Source organism: Balaenoptera musculus, chromosome 6, assembly GCF_009873245.2.
Source record: "Balaenoptera musculus isolate JJ_BM4_2016_0621 chromosome 6, mBalMus1.pri.v3, whole genome shotgun sequence".
NCBI lineage: Eukaryota > Metazoa > Chordata > Mammalia > Artiodactyla > Balaenopteridae > Balaenoptera > Balaenoptera musculus.
Genome location: NC_045790.1, coordinates 51,830,393 through 51,842,966, shown reverse-complemented (window position 1 = coordinate 51,842,966; position 12,574 = coordinate 51,830,393). Strand labels below are relative to the sequence as shown.

Here is a 12,574-nt window from a genome sequence, read left to right as displayed (position 1 = left end):
GCATCTCCACTTATGTAACTTCCTTCCTGTTTTAAATAGATTCTCACCTGAGATCTTTGATTTCTGCCCCTATGAAAGAAAGTGTTCTAACAGTATGGCCAAAACAATCCTGGGCCTGAGTTTAATCTTCAGTGACTGGGGAACCTTCTGATCACAAAAGCTCCCATCAAGTAATCATTTCATCTGGACTTGTATTTGAACAGCTGAAAGTTACAGATTTTGCTGAATATTTTAAATACATTTATATTTGTAGGACATGACCGGATACTCATCCAAATTGAAGATGCAGTCATCAAACAGACGAGCTGATCATTTGAGTCCCTTAAAAATTGGAGCTTCAGTGATGATATCAGGGTTTTACAACACAGTAATTCTTACCAGCACACACACATACAAAATATTTGTTTTGTTGTTATACACATGATTAATTCCTGGAAACTCTGAAAACTAAAGCTTTACACTTATTACCTCCGCATCTTACTCCTTCCTCAGTCCCTGCCACATGTCTGGGTCTTCTTATTTCCCCCTCATTTCAATAAAAGTTGAAAGAACCAGAGTTTATTTTGGAACCAACACACATTTCTTGAGGTTCTACTCTGAGTCAGATACCAAGATCTGAAGACAGAGAGATGAATAAATCAGAATCCATGTCATAAATGAGCTCACAGTTGATCCAATAAAATAAATAATGGCCTCACATTATAGTAGTTTGATATCAGATTATATAAAAGGACCAGATGGTCAAGCCTGGGGAAACAGGTATGGAATAGGAGCATCAGAGGATGATTCCTGGAGCAGGTGATTCTATAGCTGAGAGCCAGTCCAGAGTCTGAATAAGCTAAAGCTGCCACACATCAGAAGAGGGAGAGCTGGGAAAAAATGGAAACGGGATGTACTCTACTAAACATACTGCTACTGCATCAATGAGTTTTAATTGTCCTCAATTACAAGGATGTGGCTAATCTCGTCTATTCTTAAGAGACCATGTGACAGATTTGGAGGATAATCTAGTCCAAAATAGATGAAGGCTGAGACTAAAGCAATGACGGTGGGGTGGGGAAGTAGAGAAAGATGAGAGAAATTTCTCAAGTAGATTTATTAAGATTAGCTGACCAATTGGTTATGCAGATACTAGAGAGGAAGGGGGTAGGGATGACTTCAAAGATTCTAGTTACAGTGGTTTCATGCTAATTTTCAGGGAAATATGCTAAATGTCTTGTGAACATGTTGAGTTTAAACTGAATGCAGAGGTCTGCTGGAGCCAGCGAGACCAGCCACCCGACTTCACTGCCACCTGGAGACGGCTGGCTGCAGCTGCCCGCCAGCCAGAGGAGGCATCTTCAAGATGGCGGAGGAGTAAGACGTGCAGATCACCTTCCTCCTGACAAATACATCAAAACAACATCTACATGTGGAACAACTCCTACAGAACACCTACTGAATGCTGGCAGAAGACCTCAGACTTCCCAAAAAGAAAGAAACTCCCCAAGTACCTGGCCATGTGGTTGACAGTATCTGGGTGCTCTGGCCGGGTGTCACCCTTAGCATCTGAGGTGGGAGAGCCAAGTTCAGGACATTGGTCCACCAGAGACCTCCTGGCCCCACATAATATCAAACGGTGAAAGTGCTCCCAGAGACCTCCATCTCAACGCTAAGACCCAGCTCCACTCAATGACCAGCAAGCTACAGTGCTGGACACCCTATGCCCAACAACTAGCAAGACAGGAACACAACCCAACCCATTAGCAGAGAGGCTGCCTAAAATCATAATAAGTTCACAGACACCCCAAAACACACCAGCGGACGCAGTCCTGCCCACCAGAAAGACAAGATCCAGCCTCATCCACCAGAACACAGGCACTAGTCACCTCCACCAGGAAGCCTACACAACCCACTGAACCAACCTTACCCACTGGGAGCAGACACCAAAAACAACGGGAACTATGAGCGTGCAGCCTGCAAAAAGGAGACCCCAAACACAGTAAGTTAAGCAAAATGAGAAGACAGAGAAATACGCAGCAGATGAAGGAGCAAGGTAAAAACCCACCAGACCAAACAAATGAAGAGGAAATAGGCAGTCTACCTGAAAAAGAATTCAGAGTAATGATAGTAAAGATGATCCAAAATCTTGGAAATAGAATGGAGAAAATACAAGAAACGTTTAACAAGGACCTAGAAGAACTAATGAGCAAACAAACAATGATGAACAACACAATAAATGAAATTAAAAATTCTCTAGAAGGAATCAATATCAGAATAACTGAGGCAGAAGAACGGAGAAGTGACTGGGAAGATAAAATAGTGGAAATAACGACTGCAGAGCAGAATAAAGAAAAAAGAATGAAAAGCATTGAGGACAGTCTCGGAGACCTCTGCGACGACATTAAATGCACCAACATTCAAATGATAGGGGTCCCAAAAGAAGAAGAGAAAAAGAAAGTGTCTGAGAAAATATTTGAAGAGTTTATAGTTGAAAACTTCCCTAATATGGGAAGGAAATAGTCAATCAAGTTCAGGAAGCACAGAGAGTCCCATACAGGATAAATCCAAGGAGAAATACACCATGACACATATTAAGCAAACTATCAAAAATTAAATACAAAGAAGAAATATTAAAAGCAGCAAGGGAAAAGCAACAAATAACATACAATGGAATCCCCATAAGGTTAACAGCTGATCTTTTAGCAGAAACTCTGCAAGCCAGAAGGGAGTGGCTGGACATATTTAAAGTGATAAAAGAGAAAAACCTACAACCAAGATTACTCTACCCAGCAAGGATCTCATTCAGATTTGACGGAGAAATTAAAACCTTTACAGACAAGCAAAAGCTAAGAGAATTCAGCACCACCAAACCAGCTTTACAACAAATGCTAAAGGAACTTCTCTACGCAGGAAACACAAGAGAAGGAAAAGACCTACTATAACAAACCCAAAACAATTAAGAAAATGGTAATAGGAACATACATATCGATAACTACCTTAAATGTAAATGGATTAAATACTCCAACCAACAGGTACAGACTGGCTGAATGGATACAAAAAGAAGGCCTGTATATATGCTGTCTATAACAGACCCACTTCAGACCTAGGGACACATACAGACTGAAAGTGAGGGGATGGAAAAAGATATTCCATGCAAATGGAAATCAAAAGAAAGCTGGAGTAGCAATTCTCATATCAGACAAAATAGACTTTAAAACAAAGACTATTACAAGAGAAAAAGAAGGACACTACAGAATGACCAAGGGATCAATCCAAGAAGAAGATATAACAATTGTAAATATTTATGCACCCAACGTAGGAGCACATCAATACATAAGGCAAATGCTAACAGCCATAAAAGGGAAAATCGACAGTAACACATAGTAGGGGACTTTAACACCCCACTTTCACCAATGGACAGATCATCCAAAATGAAAATAAATAAGAAAACACAAGCTTTAGATGATACATTAAACAAAATGGACTTAATTGATTTCTATAGGACATTCCATCCAAAAACAGCAGATTACACTTTCTTCTCAAGTGCTCATGGAACATTCTCCAGGATAGATATATCTTGGGTCACAAATCAAGCCTTGGTAAATTTAAGAAAATTGAAATTGTATCAAGTATCTTTTCAACCACAACTCTATGAGACTAGATATCAATTACAGGAAAAAATCTGTAAAAAATACAAACACATGTAGGATAACCAATACGCTACTAGATAACCAAGAGATCACTGAAGAAATCAAAGAGGAAATCAAAAAATACCTATAAACAAATGACAAGGAAAACACGATGACTCAAAACCTATGGGATGCAGCAAAAGCAGTTCTAAGAGGGAAGTTTAAAGCAATACAATCCTACCTCAAGAAACAAGAAGCATCTCAAATAAACAACCTAACCTTACACCAAAAGCAATTAGAGAAAGAAGAACAAAAAACCCCAAAGTTAGCAGAAGGAAAGAAATCATAAAGATCAGAGAAGAAATAAACGAAAAAGAAATGAAGGAAACAAGAGCAAAGATCAATAAAACTAAAAGCTGGTTCTTTGAGAAGATAAACAAAATTGATAAACCATTAGCGAGAGTCATCAAGAAAAAAAGGGAGAAGACTCAAATTAATAGAATTAGAAATGAAAAAGGAGAAGTAACAACTGACACTGCAGAAATGCAAAGGATCATGAGAGATTATTACAAGCAACTATATGCCAATAAAAGGCAGCCTCCTCAATAAGCAGAGCTGGGAAAACTGGACAGCTACATGTAAAAGAATGAAATTAGAACACTTCCTAACACCATACACAAAAATAAACTCAAAATGGATTAAAGACCTAAATGTAAGGCCAGACAGTATAAAACTCTTAGAGGAAAACATAGACACAACACTCTGTGACATAAATCACAGCAACATCCTTTTTGACCCACTTCCTAGAGAAATGGAAATAAAAACAAATAAAAAGAAAAATAAACAAATGGGACCTAATGAAACTTAAAAGCTTTTGCACAGCAAAGGAAACCATAACCAGACAAAAAGACAATCCTCAGAATGGGAGAAAATATTTGCAAATGAAACAACTGACAAAGGATTAATCTCCAAAATATATAAGCAGCTCATGCAGCTCAATTTCAAAAAAACCAAGCAACCCAATCCATAAATGGGCAGAAGACTTAAACAGACATTTCCCCAAAGAAGATTTACAGATTGCCAACAAATATATGAAAGGATGCTCAACATCACTAATCATTAGAGAAATGCAAATCAAAACTACAATGAGGTATCACCTCACACCAGTCAGAATGGCCATCCTCAAAAAATCTACAAACAATAAATGCTGGAGAGGGTGTGGAGGAAAGGGAACCCTCTTGCACTGTTGGTGGGAATGTAAATTGATATAGCCACTATGGAGAACAGTATGGAGGTTCCTCAAAATCTAAAAATAGAACTACCATATGACCCAGCAATCCCACTACTGGGCATATACCCTGAGAAAACCATAACTCAAAAAGAGTCCTGTACCACCATGTTCATTGCAGCTCTATTTACAATAGCCAGGACATGGAAGCAACCTAAGTGTCCATCAACAGATGAATGGATAAAGAAGATGTGGCACATATATACAAGGGAATATTACTCAACCATAAAAAGAAATGAAATTGAGTTATTTGTAGTGAGGTGGATGGACCTAGAGACTGTCATACAGAGCGAAGTAAGTCAGAACGAGAAAAACAAATACTGTATGCTAACACATATATATGGAAGGTAAAAAAAAAAAAATGGTTCTGAAGAACTTAGGGGCAGGACTGGAATAAAGACGCAGACGTAGAGAATGGACTTGAGGACACAGGGAGGGGGAAGGGTAAGCTAGCACGAAGTGCGAGAGTGGCATGGACATATATACACTACCAAATGTAAAATAGCTAGCTAGTGGGAAGCAGCTGCATAGCACAGGGAGATCAGCTCGGTGCTTTGTGACCACCTAGAGGGGTGGGATAGGGAGGGTGGGAGGGAGACGCAAGAGTGTGGGGATATGGGGATATATGTGTACATATAGCTGATTCACTTTGTTATACAGCAGAAACTAACACACCATTGTAAAGCAATTATACTTCAATAAAGATGTTAAAAAATAAATAAATCTTCCAAATAAAAAATAAATTAAATGAATGTAGAGATGTCAGGTAGAGATGTTGGTACACAAGTCTGAGCTGGAGAATATTTAGGAGTCAAAAAATAGGCGGTACATGAAAACAGAGCAAAAGTCTTTCTTTTTCTCTCTGTTTCTCTCTCTCCCTCTCCCTCTCTCCCTCCCTCCTTTTCCCCTCCCTCCCTCTCCCCACCCTCCCTTTCTTTCTCTCTCTCTCCACCCTTCCCTTCTTTCTTCCCTCCCTCCCCACCAACATAGATTAAGAAGATGAATAAAAGTAGAGAAAAATATGATTATGACTTCTTTAGAAGCCCATCCATCATGGGGAATAACTGGATCTATAGAATTCAGCCTGACATATTTGCCAAGATTTAAAAATAATTTTATTTCAATAAAGTTTTCATTACTGTGGTCTTTACTATAGAGGAAACTGACATCTATGTTTGTGGTTATGAAAAATATGATCTATAAAATATACAGTAGCAGAAAAGGAAAAAGGAGTCCTGAATTTTCTGTTTTTAAAAAGGCCTATAGTTTGCTAAAAACGATACGGTATTCTAGTCAGAAACATAGCTCAGTTTGAATGGATACAGCAAAAGATTTAGAAATAAATCCTATTAATAGTTTCCATTTTGGATTATCAAATCATCTAAGGTCTCAAGCAAAAATGTAATCTAGAAATGGCATAATTATACACATTGATGAAAAGAAGAGGCTGTTATTTATAAAGGAATTGATTTCTTTTCAGTCAATAAGCAGGTGAATTGAGAATTTTCTGATTCATTTTCCACTCCCTCTTAATACTTCCTTCAGTTTCTGGGCTGTAAACGTCATTCTTCCATTTGTTACCTTTATCTTGGCAGCCAGACGAATACCTCAATCATCTATGCATTGGCTAATGTCAGTGACCGTGACACTGTGAGATGACATTATATAACCAATAGGGACACTATATGTAGTGGGTGTCACTTATTTTCAGAAGCCTCTTTTTCCATCCTTACCACCAATCATCCTCTTCTTGCAAGGAGTCTACCCCTTTATAGTTGCCCAGACCCTTCCTCATCTGTAATTTGTATAGGATGATGGCTCCTTAAGCCTATTTTTGTATTCTATATATTTAAATAATATCCTTGAGTGGTAGTAAAACTCTTAGTTCTTCAAAAGCAATGATAAATAATAGCTAATATATTTATTGAGTACTTACTATGTGCCAGAAAGTTCTCAATACTTACATATATTACGTCGCTTATCCTCACAATCACTTTATAAGGATGTTGTTTTACAGATAAAGAAATTGAGTCACAGGTCAGTTAATGTCAAGAACAGGACAAAAACAAAGACAGTCTAACTACAGAGCCTATGTTTTAACCACTACACACAAAATAAGTCAGTGGGTTTTTTTGTTGTTATTGTTATAAAGCAAGGAAAGTTTGTGAGGTGCTCTTTATAGAAGGGTCTGATGGTTAAATAACCTTGGAAACACTGCATACATGGTAATTTACATAACTCTGTGGAAAAGTAAGAGACCAGTTATGCTGCAAAGAAATTGACTTAATTTTGCTTACTCCATTGCTTCTCAAACTTCGAGCTTTGAAATCTGTTTTCCTGTAGTTTCTAATTACATCTTCCAGAACTGATATCTGTGGACAAGACTTTGGGAAAGTGTTCAGAGATGGACTCTTACCTGTGGCTCTGAGAGATTTGGAGGTTCGTGGCTGTCCCACAGGACAAATTCAAATGAATCTTCAAAGATTTCTCCACCAAAATGACGATAGTAAATGATGCCATTGAACAGATCCATCTGAAGGAAGCCAGGGACAGGATAGCCTATTGGGTCCACAAAATATCACATACCTTTGTAACAGTCTGCCAGGTGTTGGGGTATAATGATATTGGATTTATCTCCAGAAGTTTTCTCAGTCTAGTATGTTGTATGTACCCAAGGAATCTTTTTTTAAATTGAAGTATAGTTGATTTACAATACTGTGTTAGTTTCAGGTGTACAGCAAAGAAATTCAGATATATATATAGATATATATATCGATATATATATAGATATATAGATATATATATATATACAGATTCTTTTACACTAAAGATTATTAGAAGATACTGAATATAGTTCACTGTGTTATACAGTAAATCCTTATTGCTTATCTATTTTATGTATAGTAGTTTGTCCACGGAATCATTATTAAATGCTTTTATCAAAGCTTATAAATAATAAAGCAGAAAAATTAAAGTTACTACATCTGCCTTAATATATAGAAAAATTAGCATTAGAAAAATATTTTTAAGAGATAGTCTTAACATCAGCCAAGATGGCAGAGGAGAAAGACCCTGAGCTCACCTCCTCTCATAGGCACACCAAAATCACAACTATCTGCAGAACAACCATCAGTGAAAAAGGCCAGAACCTACCAGAGGAGAGCTTCTACAACTAAAGATATAAAGAAGCAGCAACAACAACAAGATGGGTAGGAGGGGCAAAGTCACAAAATAGTCAAGCCCCATACCCCAGGGTGGGCAATCCACAAACAAGAAAATAATTACAACTGCAGAGCCTCTCAAAGGGGTAAGAGGTCCAAGCCCCAGCCCAGGGGTCCTGCACTTGGGAAGATGAGCCTCCAGGGCATATGGCTTTGAAGGCCAGTGGGGTGACTTCTGGGAGTCCCAGAGGGCTGGGGGAAATAGAGACTTCACTCTTAAAGGGTACATAAAGAATCTCTCATGCTCCAGGACCCAGGGAAGAAGCCGTAATTTGATAGAAGCCTGGGTCAGAATCACTTGCTGATCTAGGAGAATCTTCTGGAAAGACAGGAGGCAACTGCAGCTAACCCGAGGGACATAGACACTGGCAACAGCCATTTTGGGAACTTGTTCTACCACATGGATACTGGCACTGGCAAACGCCATTGTGGAATCTTCTCTTTAGCTTATTAGGGTGAAGACCCAGCCCCGACACAGCCCACAGGCCTGTAGGCTCCAGTGTTGGGATGCCTCAGGCCAAGCAACTAACTGGGTGGGGACACAGCTTTACACACCAGCAGACAGGCTGTCATGAGACCTCCTGCGTGAACAGCTGCTTCTGGACGTGGCCCTGTCCACCAGAGAGCCCAGGATCCAGCTCCACCCACCACTGGGCAGGCACCAGCTCCAGAATAGCCTGGGCCCCAGCCCCACTCTCCAGGGAGCCTGCTCTAGCCTCCAGACTAGTTTCATCCACCAGAGGGCAGACACTAGCTGAAAGAAAGCCACAGATATGCAGCCTGCAGACACGACCTGCCCACTAATAGGACAGAACCTGCACGGGGACCAACTGGACCATGGTCCAGCCTACTAGCAGACCAACACAAGCTTCAGGACTCCCTGGACCCTGCACCCGACTGTCAGGAAGTAGTCCCACCCACCAGTAATCCAAAACCAGCTCTAGGACCCCTGGGTCCTGCAAGCAGACTCCAGGACCTGGCTCTGCCCACCAGTAGGCCAGCACTAGCCCCAGGACCTGGTTCAACACACCAGTGGGTGGGTAACAGCCCTGGAGTCTCCTGGACCTTGACTCAACCCTACAATGAGCCAGCACTAGCCCCAGGGCCCCCTGCGGTTCTGTAGTCAGCGCCACCTTGTGACCCGGTCCCACCAACCAGCAGTCAGCAACCTCCACACAGGCAGAGCCTGGCAACCAACTGGACAGGGGGCAAATCAAGCCTACAAGACTGCCTACATAGTCAGCCCACCACAACAGAAGGACACACTCAGTCCTCATTGGGGGAACCCCTAGAGCATACAGCTCAGGTGATGAGAGGGGGATGTGCTGCTGGGACACATAGGATGTCTCCTTCAAAAGGCTACTTCTCCAAGATTGGGAAATGTAACTAACCTATCAGATACATAAAAATAAAAACAGCAACCTAGGCAAAATAAGGCAACAAAGGAACAAACGTGTTTCTAACAAACAAGATAAAACCCCAGAAGAAGAACTAAGTGAAGTGGAGATAGGCAATCTACCTGAGAAAGAGATAAGGGTAGTGTGATGATAAAGATGATCAAAGAACCCAAGAAAAGAATGGATGCATAGAACAAGAAGTTAGAAGCTTTTTAACAAAGAGTTAGAAAATATGAAGAACAACCAAACAGAGATGAAGAATACAATAACTGAAATGAAAAATACACTAGAAGGAATCAACAGTAGACTAAATGATACAGAGGAAATGACCAGGAAGCTGGAAGACAGAGTAGTGGAAATCACTGATGCTGAACAGACAAAAGAAAAAAGAATGAAGAGAAATGAGGACAGCTTAAGAGACCTCTGGGACAACCTCAAGCACACTAATATTCACATTATAAGGGTCCCAGAAGGAAAAGAAACAGAGAACCTATCAACATATTTGCAGACATAATAGATCAAAACTTCCCTAACCTGGTAAAGGAAACAGATATCTAAGTGTAGGGAGTACAGAGAGTCTTATACAGGATTAATTCAAAGAGGAACACACCAAAACATATTGCAATTAAAATGGCAAAATTGGGACTTCCCTGGTGGTCCAGGGGTAAAGAATCAGCCTTCCAATGCAGGGGATGCAGGTTCGATCCCTGGTCGGGGAACTAAGATCCCACATGCCACGGGGCAACCAAGCCCACACACCACAACTACAGAGCCCATGTACCCTCTAGCCCACTCGCCACAACTAGAGAGAGAAAACCCACATGCCACAACTAGAGGGAAGCCTGAGCACTGCAATGAAGAGACCACGTGCCGTAATGAAAAGATCCAGAGTGCCTCAACGAGGATCCCGTGTGCTGCAACTAAGACCTGACACAGCCAAAAAAAATAATAATGATAAGGAAAATAAGTAAATAAAATAAATATTTTTAAAAATATAAAATGAAATAAAATAAAAATAAAATGGCATAATTAAAGATAAAGAGAGAATATTAAAAGCAGCAAGGGAAAAGCAACAAGTAACATACAAGAGAACACCCATAAGGCTATCAGCTGAATTTCAACAGAAATTCTGCAGGCCAGAGGGAGTGGCACAATACATTTAAAGCGATGCAAAGGAAAAACCTACAACTAAGAATATTCTACCCAGCAAGGCTCATGTTCAGATTTGATGGAGAGATCAAAAGTTTTACGGACAAGCAAAAGCTAAAAGAGTTCAGCTTAACAAGAAATGCTGAAGGAACTTCTCTAAGAGAAAAAGAAAATACCACAACTAGAAACGTGAAAACTGCAAAAGCAAAATGCTCATCGGTAAAGGCAAACACACAGTATAAAGGCAGTAAATCATCCACACACAAAGATAGGAGGAAAATTAAAAGAAAAAAGTAGTAAAATCATCTACATCCACAATAAGCAGTTAAGGGATATACAAAAAATTAGATGTAATATATGACATCAAAAACAGCAGCTGTGGGCTTCCCTGGTGGCGCAGTGGTTGAGGGTCCGCCTGCAATGCAGGGGACACGGGTTCGAGCCCTGGTCTGGGAGGATCCCACATGCCGCGGAGCAACTGGGCCCGTGAGCCACAACTGCTGAGCCTGCGCGTCTGGAGCCTGTGCTCTGCAACAAGAGAGGCCTCAGTAGTGAGAGGCCCGCGCACCGCGATGAGGAGTGGCCCCTGCTTGCCGCAGCTAGAGAGGGCCCTCGCACAGAAACGAAGACCCAACACAGCCAAAAAAATTAAAAATAAACAAATAAATAAATAAAAATTAAAACAAAAAACAAAAAAAAACAGCAGCTGTGAGGGGAGGAGAGTACAAATGCAGGGTTGTTAAAATGTATCTGAAATTAAGACACTGATGAAATAAATTGAAGACAACACAAACAGATGGAAATATATACACTGTTCATGTATTGGAAGAATTAAAATTGTTATAATGACCATACTACCCAAGACAACCTACAGATTCAATGCAATCCCTATTAAAATATCAAGGGCACTTTTCACATAACTAGAACAAATAATTTTAAAATTTGTATGGAAACACAAAAGACCCCAAAGTGCCAAAGCAATCTTGAGAAAGAAGAACAGAGCTGGGAGGAACCACACTCCCTGACTTCAGACTGTACCACAAAGCTACAATAATCAAAACAGTATGATACTGGCACACAGCAGACACATAGCTCAATAGAAAAAAATAGAGAACCCAGAGATAAATGTATGCATTTATGTTCGATTAATCTATGACAAAGGAGACAAGAATATACAATGGAGAAAAGACAGTCTCTTCAATTAGTGGTGCTGAGAAAACTGGACAGCTACATGTAAAAGAATGAAATTAGAACATTCTCTAACACCATATAAACAAAATAGACTCAAAGTGGATTAAAGACCTAAATGTAAGATCTGAAACCATAAAACTCCTAGAAGAAAACAAAGGCGGGGGCTTCCCTGGTGGCGCAGTGGTTGAGAATCTGCCTGCCAATGCAGGGGACACAGGTTCAGGCCCTGGTCTGGGAGGATCCCACATGCCGCGGAGCAACTAGGCCCGTGAGCCACAACTACTGAGCCTGCGCATCTGGAGCCTGTGCTCCCAACAAGAGAGGCCGTGATAGTGAGAGGCCCGCGCACCGCGATGAAGAGTGGCCCCTGCTTGCCACAACTAGAGAAAGCCCTCGCACAGCAATGAAGACCCAACACAGCCAAAAATTAAATAATTAATTAATTAAAAAAAAAAACAAAAAACAAAGGCGGAACACACTTTGACATAAATTATAGTGATTTTTTTGGATCTGTCTCCTAAAGCAAAAGAAATAAAAGCACAAATAAACAAATGGGACCTAGTTAAACTTAAAAGCTTTTGCGCGTCAACAAAACAAAAAGACAACCTACTGAATGGGAGAAAATATTGCAAATGATATGACCAATAAAGGGTTAATATCCAAAATATACAAACAGCTCATACAGCTCAACAGCAAAAAAACAAACAACCTGATTAA

General features: G+C 40.2%; 1 protein-coding gene across 7 annotated transcripts in view; it reads right to left on the bottom strand.

The window, feature by feature from the left end:
* FREM1 (FRAS1 related extracellular matrix 1) overlaps positions 1 to 12,574 on the bottom strand; it is a 172,795-nt gene that overhangs the window by 107,163 nt on the left and 53,058 nt on the right. For all 7 annotated transcript variants that reach the window (XM_036856516.1, XM_036856518.1, XM_036856520.1 and 4 more), the window contains one exon: positions 7,316 to 7,458. In XM_036856516.1, coding sequence (XP_036712411.1) covers positions 7,316 to 7,458 — 143 coding nt within the window. The remainder of the gene's footprint in view (positions 1 to 7,315; positions 7,459 to 12,574) is intronic.